A 23,226-nucleotide genomic window follows, 5' to 3' on the forward strand; every position below is an offset into this window, starting at 1 on the left:
TATTTTTATGGAACATTGTTCATATTCATGTACAGAAGAAAGCTCATTAGAAAGCGAACGTGGGCGGCGCTTTGTTTCGCTTTCTCTGTATTCCAGTACCGCTGGATGCGGCGCCGCCGATTTCTCCCCCTCCCCCTAGTGGTCACTCGCGGTATTGCAGCGAAAAATCCCCCGCGGCCCCCGAAAAAACCATTTTCCCCATTACACCACCATGGTAAAAGAGACGCCAGCAGAACTGTTGACGGGACACCTGCGGCTATAATCGTGGTCAATTATTACTCTTTGTATTGTATATTTTTAAGCCGTGGGGTTTTAATCTTTTTTTTTTAATTTCCAAAGCCCAGAAACATCTTGTTTTTGTCCCCCTTTTCCCTGCATGACGTCACAGCGGCGTACTAGCCCAGACTGCTGTTGAGCTGCTCTGAATTCCTTAATACCTTCGGCATTCCTGTTTGCCACGCTCGTGGATGCTATCCCGTCTGGAATTCTGATTCTCCTGAAAGGGGCAGCAAGACCAGTTTGCTTAGCAACACTTGACCCTAAGGTAACTCCAGTGGGTGGTGTTACCAGTACCCCTTCTGCTGCACCCTGTCGGTCTGGATTCGTCGACAACTTGAATTGGAAAAGTATCTGGAATCTTCCATACAAATATCTCCTTAGGTGAATCGGCCATGCTGAACTGTCCCTAAGTGTGAATGTGTGGGGCCCTGTGATGGCCTGGCGGCCTGTCCAGGGTGTCTCCCCGCCTGCCCCCCCCCCCCCCAGGGACTGCTGGGATAGGCTCCAGCATCCCCGAGAGCAAGATAAGCGGTTTGGATAACGAACGATGGATCAATCAACCAATCAACCAATCAGATTTTATTTGTATAGCACTTTTCATACAAAACATGTAACACAAAATGCTTCACACAATAAAACAATAAACTCCCGCCCCCTCATAAAAAAATAAAAGCGCAAGCACATTTTATAAAAGTACAGACGAGTTTAAAACCGAGTTAGCGAAATAAATAAAAGGGCCATAAACACTGATTAATTAAAGGTAACAGCAGAGCAGGATATATAGAAATAGCAAATAAAACACACACACACACGCACACACACACACACTATGAACTTAGCTGTAGGCTGTTTTAAAAAGTAAGGTGTTTAACCTGCTTTTAAATGTGTTCAGTGTGGAGGCCTCTCTCAGGTCCTCAGGCAGGGCCTTCCATCTACTTGGGGCGCAAATACAAAACGCAGCATCCCCTGCTGCAGACCTGCTGCAGACCTGCTCCAGACCTGCTGCAGACCTGCTGCAGACCTGCTCCAGACCTGCTCCAGGCCTGCTCCAGACCTGCTCCAGACCTGCTGCAGACCTGCTGCAGACCTGCTCCAGGCCTGCTCCAGACCTGCTCCAGACCTGCTCCAGACCTGCTGCAGACCTGCTCCAGACCTGCTCCAGACCTGCTGCAGACCTGCTCCAGACCTGCTGCAGACCTGCTGCAGACCTGCTCCAGACCTGCTCCAGACCTGCTCCAGACCTGCTGCAGACCTGCTCCAGACCTGCTCCAGACCTGCTCCAGGCCTGCTCCAGACCTGCTCCAGACCTGCTCCAGACCCAGCAGGAGGGAGGGTTAAAAGACCACCGCCTCAGGACCTGAGAGTTCTTGCTGGTTTGTAGGTAATTAGCACGTCTTTCATATCGCGTGGTGCGAGGCCCTTTAGCGCTTTGTGTACAACTAACAGAATTTTAAAATCGATCCCAGTCTTGACAGGGGGCCTCTGCAGACATGTAATAACAGGTGTAACGTGCTCATACCCTTTACCTCCGGTGGGGACATTTGAATTAACTGTAGGTGGAGCACAGCTGATGTTGGGAGGCCGGTGAATAGTGCGCTGCAGTAGTCTAGTCTACTTGTTATAGGTGCAGGGATTAATTTCTCACATGTTTTTAAGATGGTAGAAGGACGATCTTGTGAGATGATCGATGGGGCTTTTAAAATTTAAATCAGTGTTTACACCCAGATGTCCAGCTTCGCTGTTGCACTTCTCTGTCTCTGAGTCTTCGCACCAAAAAATAAGTATGGGATGGGTGGATTAAGATGAAGCTATGTTTGGTCCACACAACGTGGTGTAAATAACCAGCTTTACACAAGACAACTTAGAGCTCTCAAAGCGTTGCAGCGAATTCAGGGGGCAGCCGGGGGAACCGCCACAGCCGGGACGCGAAGCCGCGTCTCTCACACCGCAAGCGACAACGTTAACTACTGGACTAGAGGGTCCGACCCGTTAACCAAGGGCCAACGTGTCTACTTATCCATGCACGTTACAGTATGTTAAGCCCACCCCCCTCTCTCCCGTGAAAGCGTTCAAACGTCGCTAAAATGTCCGAGAAAGCCCTCAGAGTGAGATTGTATATATAACTTCCTATAACTCCTAATAAACGGGGTTATAAGAGCTCGGCTATACTTACTTCGCCCGTCGTAACGCCGGCGTTCTTCATCATCATCATCACCACCACAATCATCATCATCACCATCATCATCACCATCATCACCATCATCACCACCATCATCATCACCATCATCACCACTATCATCACCATCATAATCATCATCATCACCTCCATCACCACCATCATCACCATCATCATCACCATCATCACCACCATCATCATCATCACCACCATCATCATCACCATCATCATCATCACCACCATCATCATCACCACTACCATCATCATCATCATCACCACCATCATCACCATCATCATCATCACCATCATCATCATCATCACCTCCATCACCTCCATCATCACCATCACCATCACCATCATCATCACCATCATCACCACCATCATCATCATCGTCATCATCATCACCATCATCATCACCATCATCATCATCACCTCCATCGTCGTCGTCGTGCATGGTCGCTCAAATGGCGTCCTTCGTTTGCCGTTCCAAACCCCTCAACTCTAGTCCCCCTTTTCTGTCTCTCCCTCTCTCTTTTTCCCCCCCCCCGCCCCAAACTTTCCCCGTGCGTGCCGCTGGCTAGGCTAAACTAAACTAGCCCATCTCCGGGGCTCATTTAATGTCCATGAACGCCATTTAGTTCCCCCCGTAGCTCCCTCCGGCGGGGTCATGTGTCAGAGAATTTAATCTGAGGGTGACGGACGGCCCTTCCCCCCGCTCCAGTCACCCATCCGGCTGCCACCGCAGCTCATTAATTCCCTGCCCAAATATCATCCCGTGTCGGGGGGGGGAGAGGGGGAGGGCGAGGAGTGGGATGGAGGGAGATCATATTTCATTGTTACATTAATCAGACCCAAATGCAGAGCAGGCCGTAAATCAGGTGGGAGGTGACATTAATCCGGTAGAACCAGTTTGTGACTGTCCGGAAACTCGTCTCCAGGGTGTCGCGGTGTCGGAAAAGCCAATTTATTCCTGTTACACCCCCCCTCACCCCCCTCACCCCCCCCACACACACACTCCTTGTTCAATTCTAAAATTAATCAGACGTTATCGCAGCGTTATTGTGAATAATAGACTCCGGGCCCTATCCTTGCCACGTTTGCAGTCTTGCCCGGTCGGTGTTGGCCTAACTGTCTTGTCGCCTTATATGGGCTCCAGTAAGTGTAGGGCCGGCCCAAATGGTTTTAGGGCCCTAAGTAGAATTTGACCCCCCCACCACCACCAACAGCCCTTTATTACCGACATCTTCACTCATGTCCCGGGCCAGCAGTCCTGAGTCAGAGCGGTGTAAAACGTCCTTTACAGTCAAGTGACTCATAACAGCCACGGTAGCTACTGATCATGATACAGCAAAACAGCCCTAACAGCTTTACTGACCGGGTGTTAATGACGGGGACATCCGCCCTTTTGACTACGACAGTATATACGACACCCTCTATTTCGTGTCAAGGGTCCAAGGATAGGGGGTGTTGTATATTGGTATATATTGTACTGATCTCCTCTGTGTGGAGTTTGTATGTTCTCCCCATGTTTGTGTGGGTTTCCTCCGGGGGCTCCGGTTTCCTCCCACAGTCCAAAGACATGTAGGCCAGGCGAATCGGCTGTACTACATTGTCCCTAGGTGTGTGTGTGTGGGCCCTGTGATGGCCTGCGGCCTGTCCAGGGTGTCTCCCCGCCTGCCGCCCAATGGCTGCTGGGATAGACTCCAGCATCCCCGCCACCCTGAGAGCAGGACAAGCGGTTCGGATAACGGATGGATGTACGGATTGTAAAGCTAAGGGCTTTGCGATCCGTACATTTTGGGCTACACAAATGAACTCGGATTGACTTGACCATCGTGGTGCTAGGTGTCACTTTATTGAGGCGTCAAATTCACTCCCTTGACCACAGCAGGCACTAAAGGTTTTCAATTTGTTCCACGAATCTATAATGATTTTCAGAGATGAACGACCATCCGTGTGACGACTGACCCCACAGCTTAATGTACTCTCATCTCATGCACTGTAGGATCTGCTGCCATCTGCTGGTCAAGCTAATTCAGGACTCTTGTGTACATTGGCTGCAACTGCCACTCAGTGTTGGGCTCTCAACCTCAGCCTCAACTATCAAACAGATGGGGCCTACCACCAGTAGTGGCTGGCTAGTACAGGGCGCTGGGGCGCCGCCCCCTTCAGACATCAAGAGATGAAAATCTACTTTAAAATGTGAAGTATAATTTAGTTGTATCTACTACTGCTACTTTCGGCTGCTCCATAAAAGTGTTTTCAGTCTGTTAGCGCCTGTCAACAGCCATTAAGTATTGGTTCAAATGGTGTTTGGTTGGTTTCTGTCTGAATACATATACTTCCTGTCTGAATACATATACTTCCTGGGTGAGGGGTGCCGGCCAAACCATACCTTATGTAAGCCCTCAAACTTGTGGCGAGCAGGTGACCTGAGGCTGCTGTCTGATTGGTTTCTTCAGGTTTTCCAGGGGGCGCTGTTCTGTGCTGCCCCAGACACGCCCACTTTTACTGGCAGTGAATTGGTATTGTTTTAATGTTTTATGATCTAACGTGACTGGACAATTCTCGTGGCTGTCAATCATGTTCACACCCACCACGATGCCTGGTCTCGACTGTCAATCATCCACCGTCTACCAACCCTGATAAAACCTATAGGCCACATGGTCCTTCTTAATAACTCTGGGACTGTGTGGACATTAAAGCAGCTGTCAGGTGTGCTGCACCAAGGAACATTTGCCCCCCCCCAAACTTTTTTAGTACCAGCCGCCACTGCCTACCACTAATACATAGCCATAATGAGCATCCTCTAAAGTTAAGGAAATACAGTTGCTTACTTTACAATGTATGGAAGATTGTGTTTTAATTAAAAATATCATACGGCAGCTTTCTCCAAAATATCAACCATGTGTCTCGAGTAACAACAGTATATACAAGGTTAAAATGAACGGTAATACTCTAGCTCAGTGTTTCTCAACCCAGTCCTCAAGGAACCCCTAGCCTGCATATTTTCTTTGCAACCCTGAATAGGTACCTGTTTGTAGTTGTTCAACCAATCAGCAATGAATTGTGTCAGATATTGCACACCTTGCATAATTAAGTGCTGCGAGATGATCGGTCGAGTAAGTACAAGCAGGGCCACCTATGCAGGGTTACAATGAAAACCTGCAGGATAGGGGGGTCCTTGAGGACGGGGTTGAGAAACCCTGCGTCTAGCTATCTAAACATATAAACACCGGAGCTATAAAGATGGTCCACTGCGGCGGCCTTGTGCTCTCTGTGAACGTTATCGTGAAGTGCTGCCTCGCATTGTTCCTCCGCGGTAATCAGGAGAGAACGAGCTCCGCCAAGCTGCTTCCCATTCCACTCGACTGTCTCGCCCGGGGTGGCCAAGATTAGAGCCGAGGAAACGAGGGGAGATAGCAGGCAGGATGGGGCGAGTGCGCTGCATGACTCGGCAGACATCAGTGCTGCCTCGCATACTGTCTCAGAAATACTGCTGCCGCTGCCCCCCCCACCCCCCTGCCGATCCGGGGAGGGCTGCAGACTACCACACGCCTCCTCCCATACATGTGGAGTCACCAGCCGCTTCTTTTCACCTGACAGTGAGGAGTTTCACCAGGAAGGACCACGCTATCCCCCTCCCCCCCTGAACAGGCGCCCCCACCGACCACAGGAGGCGCTAGTGCAGCGACCAGGAGACACACCCACATCCGGCTTCCGGCATGACACGGCCAATTGTGTCTGTAGGGACACGGGGATTCGAACCGGCGATCCCCGTGTTGGTAGGCAACGGAATAGACCGCCACGCCACCCGGACGCCCCGCCCTGTTAGCTTTCAATCGTTCACAAATAACAATCTTCCATCAAGATAAAATACTGTAACGTGCATGGATAAGTAGACACGCTGGTCCTCGACTAACGGGTCGGACCCTTTAGTCGACTGGTTAACGCTGTCGCTTGCGGAGCGGGAGACACGGGTTCGCGTCCCGGCTGCGGCGACGGTCTCCCAGACTGCCCCCCCCCCCGAGTTCGCTAGGACACTATATACAAGGTGCAAAATGGCCGCCCCGGTGCAGGTGCAGACGCTGAAAGCTGAGAGCTGTATGAAACCCCGCCCCTCGTCCAGCGGGCCGCTAACAGGCGCCATTGCGCGGCATCGGCTCGGCGCAGACCATGTGGGACATCTCCTGCTGAGTGGAGGTGGCCGTGGGGGACTCCAGGGTACCGCGGGGGAGGGGCTTGCGGCTCAGCGCGGCTGTCAGTCGTCGTCTGAAAACCTTGCAGAGGAAGACGTATATGAGCGGGTCCAGGCACACGTTGGTGGCGGACAGCCACAGGGTGGTCTCCTTGGCGACGTAGAGCGCGTTCTGCGCCCGGCACTGGTTCGCCGTGTTCCGGGTTTGGGTGAGGGTGTAGGGAACGCGGGCGAAGTGGAAGGGGGCAAAGCAGACGAAGAACACCCCCACCACGACAAACACCTTGGCCTTGGTCCTGCGGCTCGCCGCGTTGGAGCTGGACTTGGAGGCTCGGTATGACTCGTACACCTTCCTGCTGATGAAGGTGTAGCACACGAACATCAGAGCCAGCGTGCCCCAGAACACCACCTGCGCAGGGGCAAACCAAAGACAACACAACGGCGCCTTCACTCACTTGTTACGCAACACATGTTGGACGCGCTGACAAAACCACCGAGGTAGCGTTCCATCAGGTGGGGCTTACGCAATACAAAGTCAGCGGCGGCTGGCCAGTAGAGGGCGCTGATGCGCCGCCCCCTTCAAGTATCAAGAGATGAAAATCTACTTCAACATGTTAAGTATAATTTAGTGGTGTAATGCAAATAATGATGAAACAAAAGTGTTGTCAGTCTGTCAGCAGCATTACATATTGGTTCAAATGGTGTTTGGTTGGTTCCTGTCTGAACACATATACTTCCTGTCTGAATACACATACTTCCTGTCTGAATACATATACTTCCTGGGTGAGGGGCGCCGGCCAAACCATACCTTATGTAAGCCCTCAAACTTGTGGCGAGCAGGTGACCTGAGGCTGCTGTCTGATTGGTTTCTTCAGATTTTCCAGGGGGCGCTGTTCTGTGCTGCCCCAGACACTCCCACTTCTACTGGCAGTGAATTGGTATTGTTTTAATGTTTTATGCTCTAACGTGATTGGACAATTCTCATGGCTGTCAATCATGTTCACACCCACCACGATGCCTGGTCTCGACTGTCAATCATCCACCGTCTACCAGCCCTGATAAACTCTATAGGCTACATGGTCCTTCTTAGTAACTCTGTGACCATGTGGACAGTAAAGCAGCTGTCAGGTGTGCTGCACCAAGCTAAATTGCGCCCCCCCCCAAACATTTTTAGCACCAGCCGCCACTGACGAAGTCTGTTTGTTGCATCAGCAATTTAACTTTAAGTTCAGGTTTCACTGCACGTGCGAGCCGTTAAAGATACACATAAAACATGAAAAACACAAAGGTCATGAATCAATATTCTACAAGAAGGACGATCAAGGGCGCATGAGAATATTTGAGAGAGGCTTGCAAAGAGCTGAATGCTACCTACGTGGACGAACGAGTAGAGGAGTATCTGTACAGAGTGCAAACCCCCCACCCCCAAAACCTCAAACCTAACTGACTAATCGTATTTCACGGATGAGCGAACATATTAAAATGAGTCTTGACCTTGGCATGCGCTTTTAAATAGATGCGTGAAGAAAGACGGCATAGAATTAAAAGAACAAGTACAACTGAATACCACGCGTAGCAGAAGGTAGCGGATCGCCCTTACATGCTGCACCTAAGCTGATGGGTCACGGACGACTAAGTGGAGGGAGAGTTAGATAAAGAACTGCGCCGTTCAGACCGGACCTGATCGGACATGAGGTAAGCCTGTCTCACCTGGCAGAAGTAGTTAAAGCCCTCGTGCCACAGCAGGCCCGCGTTGCTCTTCAGCGAGGTGCACCTTAGTTTGCCTCCGGACGGCTGCGGAGTCTGGTCGCTCAGAATAACATTGGGCAGCGCCAGAGACAACATCACCACCCAGACGGAGGCGCTCAGGATCTGACCGACCCTGACCTGCTGCAGCGCACACTTCCCGAACGGCCGGACAATTTTGAGATAGCGGTCGAGGCTGATGAGGCCCAGCAAGAGGATGCTGATGTACATGGTGATGTAGAAGAGGACGGCGGAGTATCGGCAGTAGAAGGCACGCAGACGCCAGGAGCCCACCCCCGCGTCGCTCAGCACCTTCACGGGAATGGTCAGAGTCATCAGCAGGTCTGCAACCACCTAGGGATGAAGGATTAGGTAATTGCTCAAGTCTCCATTTTGTGAAGGGGGGGGGCAGTTTTTTGTTGAGTTAGGATCATGAAGAAAGACAGGAAGTGTAGGGTGTGCTGGATAGGGGGACACACAGAAAAGGTCCTGACACAGATTCAAACTCAGGATACCGTCATGTCTCCCCGCCCTTATCTGTCTGACCCGCCAGGATACCTCCATAGGATTTCCTCTTCTTATTTCCCCACGGCAAGCTCGGCGTCACGTGGGCCGCCTAAAGGAAAACCCAACTTACCACGTTTTTTAGGTACACCACAAACGTCGAGGCACTGGGGATGTTGAAGAAGACCCACGCAGCCAGGGAGTTCAGCACCAAGGCCACGAGAAAGAGGACGCTGTACAGGCAGGGGAACACCACCGCCATCACACTGGTGTCCCGCACACACTTCACGGTGGCATTCGGCAGGGTGCCGTTCATCTTGGTGACCTTGCTGGGCCTCGGGAGGGGAAACGAGAGCGTCTGAAATGGGAGGCAGAGAGGGAGAGAGAGGGAGAGAAAACACGATGAGAGAGTCACCGCGATCACCTAACAGGACCGCAGCCTCGCGGACCGCCGACTTGCCTCTTTGCTTTTGTCACTTGTAGATAAACAGACCCACGTGACGTGTTTCTGGCTAATTATGGGTTATTGTTCCTCGACCAGCCACATGGAAACAATTAAGCGGGAGAGAATATTTTGTCTTTTCTGTTTTTGCACTGCAAAAAAAAAATATGCACACCCTAATTGGGATTACTCAGAAAAGGGCTTGTAAGAAGTTGCCTTACTTTTTAAAAAAATTAAACCGGCAGATCATTTTTTACAGCGGAGCAGCCACCCGGAGGGGCCGTAAACTTAAAACGAATACTTGTTCACATTGTGAAAACTGCATAACAGTCTATTATGACGGATGACAGACAGGCATCTGTTTGTTCATCCGGACCGCACATTCTGCTTCACTCTGCTGTCGCCGGCCCCAACATGCCACCGCATCCCAGCGGCTTCCAGGGCCGGAGCTGCTGCTATGGCGACCGACGCAAAACTTCCCAGAGTTAATTCCCAGAGTTAAGAACGTGAAGACTGGTGTTAACTGATGAAGAGTGGTGTTAACTGGTGAAGACTGGTGTTAACTGATGAAGACTGGTGTTAACCGATGAAGACTGGTGTTAACCGATGAAGACTTGTGTTAACTGGTGAAGACTGGTGTTAACTGATGAAGACTGGTGTTAACTGGTGAAGACTGGTGTTAACCGATGAAGACTGGTGTTAACCGATGAAGACTGGTGTTAACCGATGAAGACTGGTGTTAACTGGTGAAGACTGGTGTCAACCGATGAAAACTGGTGTTAACCGATGAAGAGTTGTGTTAACCGATGAAGAGTGGTGTTAACCGATGAAGACTGGTGTTAACCGATGAAGACTGGTGTTAACCGATGAAGACTGGTGTTAACCCGTGAAGAGTGGTGTTAACCGGTGAAGACTGGTGTTAACCGATGAAGACTGGTGTTAACTGATGAAGACTGGTGTCAACTGATGAAGACTGGTGTTAACTGATGAAGACTGGTGTTAACCGGTGAAGACTGGTGTTAACCGATGAAGACTGGTGTTAACTGATGAAGACTGGTGTTAACCGGTGAAGACTGGTGTTAACTGGTGAAGACTGGTGTTAACCGATGAAGACTGGTGTTAACTGATGAAGACTGGTGTTAACCGGTGAAGACTGGTGTTAACTGATGAAGACTGGTGTTAACCGATGAAGACTTGTGTTAACCGATGAAGAGTGGTGTTAACCGATGAAGACTGGTGTTAACCGGTGAAGACTGGTGTTAACCGATGAAGACTGGTGTTAACTGATGAAGACTGGTGTTAACCGATGAAGACTGGTGTTAACCGATGAAGACTGGTGTTAACCGATGAAGACTGGTGTTAACCGATGAAGACTGGTGTTAACCGATGAAGACTGGTGTTAACCGATGAAGACTGGTGTTAACCGATGAAGACTGGTGTTAACTAGGACTGTTACAGAGCGGTTTGCTAAACGAGGCCTTGGCTGGCAGGGCAGACTATCTGATCAAGCTGAATCCGTTCATCAGGCACATCGGAGAATAAATGACCCACAGCGACCGAAGTGCTGGGAGATACGCACAGGCAGGAGAGGCAGCGGAATAAAAACGGACGAAACGGGGAAAAAAAGAAAAGAAGTAGTGTGATAAGAGAAAGAAGAGAGTCAAGTCAAGGAGACTCGGGGAGTCTCGTACAGCAAATCCACCCCAAGGGGTTCGTTTTACCTGTAAAAGTGTCCTCGCGGTCTTTGCTCTCGGCACATGCGAACTCCCCACTGGGCTAGAGAGAGAAAGCACACAGAACAATATATCTGAAATATGAAGAAGTGAAAAATACAATTCAGCCTTTTTTCTTTTCTGCACAATAGGAATTTGTAGATCCCAAGCTTTTCCAGTCTTGCATCAACCGCAATTTCCACGTTCTGGTTTCTCAGCCACGACACATAGTTCCGTCTGGGGGGGATCACTCTATGTGTGTGTGTGTGTGTGTGTTCTTCTTTATGTGTGTGTGTGTGTGTGTGTGTTTGTATTTGATGTCCTTACAATGGTTGGTCTCCGGAGCTTGTGTGTGGCCGTCTTGTCACAATCCCAAGGAGTTTGCCAGTCTTCCTCTGCGGTGAAAGGCTCTTTCCTCCCCAACTTCCTGCTCCAATTGTCCGCTGAGAGCTTTGCTCTGCTCCATGCCAGTCCAGTCCCCCCACCCCACCCCGCCACCCCCGCCTCCGCTCGCTCGCATCGGTGTCACGGGGCTATTGACAGGCGGACACCGAAGACACGGACCCTCTTCTCTTCCGACACCGATCTGCTCGGACCTCCTGCGGCACGCTGCTCCTCCCTCGCCCCGAATACCCCACCTCCGCTAAGCCGCGGCGTAGGCTAGCGGCAGACCGGCAAGACGAAACCTAGCAGCTGCAGCTGTGCTGGAGGGTTTTCAGCTTGTTTGGCTGGGCTGCTTTCTCGTGAAACCCACATTTACCCAACATAGCATGCTTGCCTCACCGCAAAAATATAGGACAGGAAATGCAGTTTACCCAGTGTAAACTTGCACAACTTGTTCCCTATATACACAGCTGTGTGTGTGTGTGTGTGTGTGTGTGTGTGTGTCTATATATTTATGTGTGTGAGTGGGTTTACAGAGGACTTGCGTACTCTTCATCTGCAAAATGTAAAGCCTAATCTAAGCACAAGAGTTTTTTCAGCCTCCTCAACTCAGATCTATTGAGAGTTGGCCTCCGTAGGCTTTTATTCCCTTTTGACCCGCCGTGGCAGCCCCGGCATGTTCCCGAGAGCGAAACGGTCTAATTTCCTGTTTGTCTTTTGCTGCATTTGAACCATGAACGCTGATCGATGGGAGACGATCGGCGGAGAAGTGATACTCACGGCAGCAGTCGGCCTCTCCAACGGTAAACTGCCCCGTGACAAAAATAAAACCTTTACCCTACTTTAGAAAAATGTTTTTTTCTCATAATTATAACTGGCTTTTAATCAACAGTTTGCTGTGAACGTCGAAAGGCCTCCTAATTGTCACCGTTCACCACAAAGGCTGCGATTCGAGCCACATCACCGTGAGCAAACGTGCTTCTTAATGTGCAGTTTGAACCCGTTTTCCGGCTCCCCCGCCAGGGAGCAACACCAAACCTGCAGCGAGCGAAGCCACGGCTGCAGGACCCGCCGCAGGAGCGCCGCGGCGGTTCAGCCTGCTCGACATAAAGGCACGAATACGAGTCACGGCGTCCTGCTGCTGGGTTAGGGAGGGCCACGTAGCTCGGGCGAAGTGATGTTTTACTGTACATGTCTGAGAAGGAAATGGAAAAAACACACACAAGCTTTGAAAGAGGGACCGTTTCACGTGTGACTCGAGTGTGCGACTTGAAACTCAGTAAACACAACATTATTATTATTATTGTTATTTTTGTTGTTGTTGAACATCTGCATTTATCTCTCCTTGTGCTTCATTAACAGACTGATTTGGAAACTCTGATGCAACGACACACTTGTGTAGCTTTCTGGGTTTTGCCGTTCTGTCGACGTATAGAGGCCGGTAGTGAAATCCTTCAGCTTTCGTACGTCTGTCTGCCTGCTCTGTCTCGGTTTCTGTCCGTGAGACGATCAGGAGGGAAACAAATAAAAACAAAACAATGAAAGAAACAGAGCATTTCTACGATGGAAGCATTTCACCAGGGAAGGATGGATGGATAAAATCTGCTCAAAAGTGGTCAAGGCATTGGGGGGGGGGGTGCAAGAGAGGAGTATGGGGCAGGAGTAGCTGGGGAGATCTTCGAGATGGGCCCGGCGCTTTGCCGGTTCGCCGCCACACACCCGCTGTACCCGGTCCCCCGTCTCCGGCCGGCCTTCCGGCACGGCGTCACGCACCACCCCACGGAGACACCCAAACTACCGGGAAGCGGATGGAGACCGGCTGTGGCTTTCCAGCGGCTATTGTTACACCTGCTGTGTTAAGCCATGATCTGACCACATGATTTCAGCTCCATTTTGACGCCATACTGTCATCGCCAACAACTTTCCAGCACCGAGCTAGGTGACTAAAGAGGCCTACATGCTGGTTTAATGACGCGACACGTGGTCTTAAGCAGGTCGCAGGTCACTGGAAGGTAAATGGCGAAGAATCAAAATTGGGAGCTCTTTACTTATCTTGGCACGAGCGTTTATTGAAATACTCGTGTTTTATCTGCTGCGAAAGCAACGTATCTCTCTCGCTCTATTGATATTATCTCGCTTTGACACGGTAGCTAAATTGACCAAAAAGCAGCCGTCCGCTAGCTGCTCACCATTCACAGCCCGCACAACGAGCCACCCACCCAGGCAGCGAAACGAAAGTGGGCCAGATCCGGGCCTGTGTCACGGCAACTGGCGCGCTGTCGTGTATTGATTACGTCATTACGTCGCGCTTCGATGCGGAATGTCGATGAAGAAGAAATATGGAGTAAGGTGAAGCGATGTGGAACGTGGCTCTCGGTGTGCGTACGACTTAATTCAGCTCTACTTGGCATCATATGCAAGTTAGAAGTGTAACAGGGGCGACGAGGATACTAAATTCGAATAGTTAAATCTGGAAAGTGAGTTTGGTTCGTCCGCGAGATGGAGAACACCAACGTGCCAAAGTTTGATCGCTACAGCGAGCCTGCTATGCTAGGTCCTCGTTGGAGTAGATGGCTAACGGCTTTGAAGTTGTTCGCAGATGGTAAAGGTCTGATAATGACGGACAATGTCAGCGCAAGTACATCAGGCAGGGACAGATGTGCAGGATGTTTTCTCTACCCTTGATGACACGCGAGGTCCTGAAGATTATGCCAAAGCAGTGGAGGCACTGAGCAACTATTTCCTGCCTCAGGTGAATACCGCGTTCGCGCGCCAGACTTTCTACCAATCGTCACAGAACAATGGCGAGACTGTACAACAGTTCGTAACACATTTGCGCCAGACAGCTAAAGACTGTGGTTTTGGGGCGGATATGTCGAACCAGCTCAGGGATGCGGTGCTGAGTAAATGCACGTCAGAATATGTGCAGAGAAAGCTGCTTGAGGAGGGTTCGGGACTGACTCTAGCGAGAGCGCTAGAGATTCCTGCGCAGTGTGAAAGAGTAGAACAACAGATGGCAGCAATGAGAGTGAGTAACATGGACGCAAAGGCAACCGAGACTGTGAACCAGGTATCCAAAGGGAAATGGGCCAAGAAGAGCCGAAAACGTGAAGGGGAAGGAAAAGGGAAAGAGAAAGTGTGCTATCGTTATGGGCACGGAGACCACTTTGCAGAAGAGGAAACGTGTCCAGCACGCGGGCAAACCTGCAGGAAGTGCGGTGGTAAAGACCACTAAGCGAAAATGTGCAAATCTAAAGGTGGCAAACAGTCAGTGAAATACGTAGACTCAGAAAAGGGAGAGCAACAGGATAAAGATTATGCATTTGTAGTACGTGACAGTAGCAACATTGATAGATTAACATTTAATGTGGGTGGTGTAGACCTAATAATGTTAATTGACTCAGGGGCTACGACCAATATAGTAGATGAAAACACATGGGAAGGACTAAAAAGAGAAAAAATTAAGTGTCAGTCCTCCACTTCAGACAAAAAGCTGTATACATACTCGTCAAAGGAACCACTGCCAGTGAAGGGAGTGTTCACATGTGAGGTGACGATAGGGAAAAGGGAAACCCAAGCAGAGTTCACAGTAGTAGCGGGTCAGGGAATACCACTACTGGGGAGAGAGACAGCTATGGAGCTAGGTGTGCTAAAAGTGGGTGTAGATGTAGCAGCGGTGACTGATATCAGGGCAGAGGTAAAGAGGAAGTACCCAAAGCTCTTCACAGGGGTTGGTAAGCTCACTACCAAACAGATCAGTCTGCACACCGACAACGACGTGGAACCCGTAGCACAACCACTGAGACAAGTACCGTTCCATCTGAGGGAGGCAGTCGACAAGAAGATAGAGGAGCTGCTAAGCATGGACATTATCGAAAAGGTTGAGGGCCCAACACCGTGGGTAAACCCAGTCGTAGTAGTTCCCAAAGCAAAAGATACTGACATCAGACTATGCCCAGATATGAGAATGGCAAACAGGGCTATCATCCGGGGAAGACATCCAATCCCGACAGTAGATGAACTGTTACATGACATGAATGGTTCCGTTGTGTTTAGTAAACTCGATCTAAAATGAGGCTACCATCAAATGGAGCTCACACCAGAGTCAAGAGCCATACCAACATTCGCCGTGCACAGTGGAACGTACCGCTACAGAAGGCTCATATTTGGAGTCTCGCCTGCGAGTGAGCAGAACCAACATGAAGTGGCAACGGCACTGGCTGGCATTGAAGGAGTTGCAAACATATCCGATGACATCATCGTCCACGCACCGGATCGTGAGACACATGACCAGTGACTACACGCCGTACTGGAGAGACTTGAGAGATGCGGCTTGACCTTAAATGGTGAGAAGTGTCAGTTTGAGATGGACAAACTAGTGTTCATGGGCATGTTACTATCAGAGAAGGGGATAGAGCCCACAAGCGAGAGAGTGAGAGCACTGGCCGAGGCACGTGAGCTGGAGAACGGATCAGAGGTCCGCAGTTTCCTGGGTTTGGCTGGGTACAGTAGTAGAGTCATACCCCAGTTCGCCGCCATCTCGGAGCCACTGCGGAGACTGACCAAAAAGGATGTGCCATTTGTCCTTGGCCCAGAGCAGAAACAGGCATTTGAGACACTGAAAGTAAGTTAGCTGAGGCGGGCACACTGGCATACTTTGATAAAGATGCCCCCACAAAAGTGATAGCTGATGCAGGGCCGGTAGGCATAGGAGCAGTTCTGGTACAGGAACAGCAGGGAGTTATGGTGCCTATATGTTATGTGAGCAGGAGCCTGACAGACTGTGAGAGGAGATATTCTCAAACGGAGCGCGAGGCCCTGGCACTGGTTCGGGCATGTGAACACCTGCACCCATACATATACGGCAAGAGGTTCGACCTGATAACGGATCATAAGGCTCCGGAGGTGATCTACAGCCCCAGATCAAAACCGTGCGCCCGGATCGAGCGTTGGGCGCTCCGTCTCCAACCTTATGACTTTCAAGTGATACACATATCTGGAAAGTACAACATTGCTGATCCTCTGTCTCGTCTCCTGCGGGACACCGCAAAGAAGACGACACACGCACATGGAGCTGAAGAATACGTGCGGTTTGTGGCAGTGCAAGCGACGCCCAGGGCGCTGACTACAAAAGAGGTGGAGAGAGCCTCTGCAGAGGATGAAGAACTGAATGAGGTGAGGAAAGCGACAGAGTGGCCGGTTTGAGAAGTGTTCAGCCTATGCGCCTATCGCAAAGGAACTATGCACCATAGGACAGTTAGTGTTAAGAGGAACGAGAATTGTTCTACCGCAGAGCCTACAGAACAGAGCTCTAGCGTTAGCTCATGAAGGACATTTAGGTCTTGTAGGGACAAAACAGCATCTCAGGGGAAAGGTGTGATGGCCAGGGATGTACGGGGCAACAGAGAAATATGTTAAGTCATGTCACGGGTGCCAACTAGTGGCGCGGCCCGACATGCCAGAGCCATTGCGGCCCACAGCTCTCCCTGATGGACCATGGCAGGATATTGCCACGGATTTGTTAGGTCCGTTACCAACAGGACCTTCTATCTTAGTCGTTGTAGACTACTACAGCAGATATTATGAGTACGAGATCATGCGATCCACCACGACAGACAAAGTGATAGACCGTCTAGAGCAGGGGTGTCAAACTCCAGGCCTCGAGGGCCGCAGTGTCTGCAGGTATTTATTGCAACCGTGCACTACACCACCTGATTTAACTAATTAGCTCACCTCCTGGATCAAGGAGCGAAAGGAACTTGTTTAATCAGGTGGTGTAGTGCATGGTTGCAACAAATACCTGCGGACACTGCGGCCCTCAAGGCCTGGAGTTTGACACCCCTGGTCTAGAGAACATATTCAGTCGCCACGGTCTACCTGTCTCTATCAGATGCGACTGTGGACTGGACTGGGAGAAGGAGCTCCGGAGGTACGTCACCATCCACAGATCCATAGACCACTCCACCACGGGCAAGAGCCCAGCCGAACTCTTGTTCAGCAGAAAGCTGCGAGGAAAGCTGCCGGACATCAGTACACCTAGGAGTGAGCTGGAGGCACGGGACACTGATGCAGAGCGAAAGGGGAAGTCCAAAATATACGCCGACGACCGTCTTTTCTCTCTCTGAATGATGTCTTCTCCTTTCTCTCCTCTCGTGTATGTGAATGGTGTGATGTGAGTCTCCCCCGTGTGCATGTGTAGTCTGTCCTCCTGCCAGGTCTACATGGTGACGGTGGTCACGTGGCTCAGGTCCTAGGCTGCTTGGCTTCCTCCTCATAATATCCTTTATATATCTTACAATTCTATTATAATTCTGTTATGCTCTTTCAATGCTGCATTCTGTAAATTGTGTTTTATTCTGTACACACAACATCCATTACACATCTGTCTATCTTGGGAGCGAGAGCCTCCTCTGTTGCGCTCCCTGAGGTTTTCTCCTATTTTTTTCTCCCTGTTAAGGGGTTGGTTTTTTTTTTTTAAGGGAATTGTTTCTTGTCCGATGCGAGGGTCTCAGGACAGGATGTTGTGTTGCTGTAAAGCCCACTGAGGCACATTTGTAATTTCTGATACTGGGCTATACAAATAAAACTGACTTGACTTGAGAAAGCCCCAGCCTTTATACTGCTGTACAGCTGGGGGGCAGGACATGTGTGTGTGTGTGTGTGTGGGGTGGAGGGGTGGGAGGTGGGGGGGGGTTGAGCTGGGACGGACTGAGACTAAAAAACAGCCCTGGACTTTGTCCCAAATAGGCCCACCACAACCAGCACGTATACACACAGCCCCTAGCAGGGGTCATGATACTATCTCACAACACTACACCAGTCAAGGTATCACATTCACAAAAGCAAGTAAAATCCCACTGCCACTGATGACGACTGGAGGCTGTGGTGATTATTGTAAGCTTTCACATAATCTACCAGAAGTATTCGCCTCCTATAGTGTGTTTCTTGAACAGGCCGGAGGCGGGTGTGTTTAACCACGCCCTCACATTTGACAGCGCTTTGCAGTGAGTGCAATGAGACTGCCTCTAAATAAAGACCAGATAACAAACAAAAACAACGTCTCTTATTCTAGCCCGATAAAAAACCGCCGTCTTTTGAGCTGAAACGATCCTCGACCTGGATAAACAAATGATTGAATAGATAAGTTGTGCGCTTGATTGCATCTACCACATTTGCACATTGCTTTGGATACACGCCTCTGCTAAATGCATAAATGTAAACGGCAATCCCCCTCACCCTTTCCCTACTCCCTCCCTCCCCCTCGAAGCATAAAAAAACATCCCCTCCCGCCAGCCCCAAACAGTCCTCGGGTCTACATTGAAAAATAATGTTAACAATAATCCCAACCAAATACAAATAGCTTATAGGGGACACACATAGGATCAAATGGCTATTGTTAAGGTGCAGTAGAATTAATATAAAAATGACAGATAGAGATATGAAAAATAAAGAGATAAACCCAATCACATGCACGGGCTGCTTCTTAAGTTGCATTCGTGTAGGACACGTCAACGTTTAGCACACGTAGACACGACACGGCTCTTTACAGGACGTAATAAACGTGCAAAGAAAGCCATTGTGGGGAAAACAGACTAGCGGTAAGTAAGCAAACAAAAGGACAAGGACTAAAAAAAAGAAGGATGAAATAAATGAATAAACAAACAAATGAAATAAAATAAGAATAGTTAAAAACATACTTGGGGGATTAAAAGTAATGTTCAGGACATTATACTAGTAAGGAGAGTAAGATACCTGTGGAGGCGTGGAGGTGGTTAGGAGAGATGGCAGTCTTGGAAAGTGAGAGGAGGCCTGAGGAGTGCAGAAGAAGCATACTGGTACCCATTTTCAAGAACAAGGGCGATGTGCAGAACTGCTGCAGCTACAGAGGTATGAAGTTGATCAGCCACAGCATGAAGATATGGGGAAGGAGTAATAGAAGCTAGGTTAAGAGGAGGAGAGGTGGTGATCAGCCACAGCATGAAGATATGGGAAGGAGTAATAGAAGCTGGGTTAAGAGGAGGAGAGGTGGTGATCAGCAGCAGCAGTATGGGTTCATGCCAGGAAAGAGCACCACAGATGTGATGTTTGCTTTGAGAATGTTGATGCAGAAGTATAGAGAAGGCCAGAAGGAGGCACATTGTGTCTTTGTGGATTTAGAGAAAGCATACGACAGGGTGCCGAGAGCAGGGGCGCCGTCAGCCTAGCCGAGGCCCGGGACGAGATGATCTCGCGAGGCCCCCCGTGCACTATAAATCATCTCATGTAGGCTACATATCACTTGTCTCAAGGTAGGATCACAGCATTCACAAAGACACCATGTGGGCTATAACTTGCCTAAAGAACAGTAGGCTATTCGCAGATATTTATCATCGTCTCAGTATTCGCGGATGAATCATGTAGGCTATATCGGGGATCCAGGCGACTCGGAGGACGGAGGCAGGAGTAAAATTAAAAAGGCTTTAATAAATCTTGGCAGTTTACATTGGTGAAGAAAGGCGCTGTTTTACAATTCATCAGGTACTCATGTCCTTCTCTAAATGCATATCATTGTAAATGTTTTGTCAATAGGCCTAAAAACCCCTCAGTTCCAATATTTAAACAAATGAAAAGCGCCGCACTTTCCGGGTTGCAAAGTCCTTGATGAGGTCAAAGAAGCATTGTGTTAAACGGTTGTACGGCTCTACTACGCTAACTGGGTGTTAAAATTCAAAACCATGTCTATCAATGAAGTAGCCTAGCTAGCCGTTGCCCGTCGGTAACGTAGCTAGCTAGCTAACAACCAGTGAGCTAACGTTAGCTAAAATTAGCTAACGTTAGCTCTGCTGTTTGCCAGATGTAACGTTAGCCTGCCTCGATAAAACTCACTTTTCTCTTGAGCTTTTTTCAGATACGCGGCCACAGAGCCCCTCAACTCTTTCCCATCATTTTTCCTTTGTTGTTTTCCTTTTCTCTTTTTGCCCCCTGGTGGTTGTTGCCTAGTATTAGCCATTTTGGAAAATGAGCATGAGGCAGTGAGTGGCGATTACGTTGTTGACAGTCGGACCAAACCATGACGTGGGGGGGGGGGACGGGGACGTGAATCTGTTCTGACCTCTATGTCAAGGAAAATAAGCAACAATAGAATAATAAGCTTTTTTGTTACTGAGAAATACTTTGTTAAATCTTCACGGAAATGTATTTTTGACAAAATATTCCAGCAGATTATTTTAAGGTTAGGGGTCAGTTTGATGCCCCCCCCCTGATCTGAGGCCCGGGGATAACTGTCCCCTTTGTCCCCCCCTGTCGGCGCCCCTGGCCGAGAGAGGAGGGGTGGTATTGTACGAGGAAGATGGGAGTGGCAGAGAAGTACGTGACAGAAGGAGAAAGCCGCCTTATTTAATCAAAAACCACAGCCGAGGATGTAGGGCAGCACTCACCAATTTGAAAAAGGACAGGGACAGCGCCTCATTGTCACCCTTTTATTCTGGCCAGCAAAACGTGCTAACCTTTCCGCCAGCTGCGGCCTGTACGGAGTGTGGAGGAGAGATGCTGGGTATACTGGGAGAAAGGTTCATTACTCCGCATCAAGTTAATTGCTCTTATCGCTTCATCCAAATCGCCCGCAGCTGCAGGGTCGATAGTGGGTGTTGACAAACCGTCAAAAAATCGGTCCATTGTAGTGGTGTCGTTAGGGAAATCTGACCTGTAAAGAGTAGAGCAGAAAGATTTAAACGCTGCATTGACATCAGCGGGCTCAGACAGCGGGTCAGCAGAGGAGCCTCTAATTTGAGGAACTGGACACGAAGCGGCGCGAAGCTTCAACCGCTTCGCAAGCAGACGGCCTGCCTCATCATCCACATTCACGATCGCTCCCGCGAGGCTGGAGAAGCACACGTTCTGCTTGCTTAGTTGAGAGCAAATCAGATTCAACTTGCAGGGTCTTGCATCCCTTATCCAGCTTAGGGCTAGGATCCGAGGTGTACTGGCGGTCTACAATAAGGATGGAGTCAGTGAGTCTGCTTTTTTCAGCCATGTGCCGCTTGGTTAGGTTGGCATTGTAAAAATAACGTGACGTCGGAGGAAGGCTTTCAGTGACCCCCATGTCAGAGTGCAAAGTGGAATCAGTTTTGCTGATGGTGTCAAGAGAGGGAGAAACACCACCACAAAAGGCTTCATCTGAAAGGAGAAGAGAAGCGAGTTTTGCAACGAGAGAACAAGGATATGTCGAGAGCCAGAGCGGCATGCTCGCTTATGACTTGCTGGATATTCTGTGGCGGTCACACCAGGAAGGAGACGGCCATCAACAACAAAAAAAAGAAAAAAAAGCAGTCAATATGGGAGTAGGAGCGATGCACTTGAGCGAAAAAGGAGAAGTCTTCCTCACGTGAGTTACAGAATCTCCATGGGTTGGCGCAGCCGTTCTGTAGCACAACATCTGAAAAGGAGCTCGACACCCATGTTGTCTCGGGGGTTGGGACGGTCTGACTGTGGCTCCATGACACAATGTAGGTCACCTCCGAAAACGACGAGACGAGGGTTCAAACGGGGGAAACTCAGTAGTTCAAACAGGCTACTCAGCAGTGTGTCTGCAAAACCCACATCATCCAAATTTGGGGCATACGCAGTCACAGCAAAAAAGTGGCGCCTGCGACAAGGGTTTACGCCGTCTAATCGCCTGTAACAGCGCTTCATATGAGGTGCTCCGTGCAGATTTATACCACGTTCACATTTGTTTTAATGTCATTAGACTCGTGCCTCATATGGATTCGTTCTACTGTTAGTGTCAGTCATTAAGGGCAAAGCTGGTACAGTACGCAGCCCAGAGAACTACGGGCCTATAGCTCTGGCCAGCATACTGTCAAAAGTCCTAGAAGGAATCCTGCTGGATAGAGGGCATGAGCTTATCGCCTCCACCACGGGTAACCAGTTTGGTTTTAAAGCTAGACATGCCACGCCACTGACTTATGTACATATGTCTTAAAGTGAATTATCAACAAATACGGAGGCCAAAACTCATCGCTTCTTGTGTGCTTTATCGATGCTTCTGAAGCCTTTGATCGTGTTAATCACAGAAAGTTGGTTGTTAAATTGAGTCAAGGAGGGGAGCCTAAATACACCGTGAGAGTCCTGGCTTATTGGTCTGCCCACCACACTATGCAAGTGGAATGGGGTAACAGTGTTTCAGCCCCATTTGGGGTCAGCAGTGGTGTCAGACAAGGGGGAATTCTGTCTCCAGTTCTCCACAATTTATATATTGATGATTTGTCCAAGCAGCTAAAAGCCTGTAACACTGGTGCATGATGGGTAATACCTTGGTGAACCATATTATGTATGCAGATGACCTTGTCCTCCTTAGTCCCTGTAGCACTGGTCTCCAGCACCTCCTTGATATATGTTGTGTGTCTGCTGTGCAGCATCATATCAGATACAACGCGTGTTGTCATGACCTGCAGAACCAAAGAGGCCAATCATCTAACATGTCCTGGTTTTAAATTGACTCATAATAATCTTGTGGTGTGTCATAAGGTGAAATATCTTGGGCACTATATTACTGAACAAATGACGGACGAGGATGATATTTATAGACAGTGCCGCATGATGTATGCACAAGCAAACACCCTGTCACACAAGTTTGGCATGTGTTCAGTTAGTGTGAAGATGCCTCTGTTCAGAGCATATTGTACAACACTCTATACTGCCCCCTGTGGTCAAACTATATATTGTACACCACTTTATACTGCCCCCTGTGGTCAAACTACATATTGTACACCACTTTATACTGCCCCCTGTGGTCAAACTACATATT

The 23,226-nt window shown here is 49.5% G+C and overlaps 1 protein-coding gene across 2 annotated transcripts; it reads right to left on the reverse strand.

The window, feature by feature from the left end:
- Positions 1-5,450: 5,450 nt before the first annotated feature.
- Positions 5,451-22,845, reverse strand: LOC130116010 (P2Y purinoceptor 13-like). Of its 2 annotated transcripts, none has more exons than XM_056283915.1 (5): positions 22,732-22,845; positions 11,067-11,121; positions 9,037-9,261; positions 8,364-8,753; positions 5,451-7,062 (listed from the first exon to the last, which is right to left on the reverse strand). In XM_056283915.1, exons 3-5 carry the CDS (start codon positions 9,217-9,219, stop codon positions 6,592-6,594), a joined length of 1,044 nt encoding a protein of 347 aa, XP_056139890.1. In that variant the 5' UTR covers positions 9,220-9,261; positions 11,067-11,121; positions 22,732-22,845; the 3' UTR covers positions 5,451-6,591. The 2 variants fall into 2 exon arrangements, with proteins under 2 accessions (XP_056139890.1, XP_056139889.1); XM_056283914.1 differs by lacking the exon at positions 22,732-22,845 and adding an exon at positions 11,385-11,439.
- Positions 22,846-23,226: the final 381 nt, after the last annotated feature.

This window comes from Lampris incognitus, chromosome 7 (genome assembly GCF_029633865.1).
Source record: "Lampris incognitus isolate fLamInc1 chromosome 7, fLamInc1.hap2, whole genome shotgun sequence".
Lineage (NCBI taxonomy): Eukaryota > Metazoa > Chordata > Actinopteri > Lampriformes > Lampridae > Lampris > Lampris incognitus.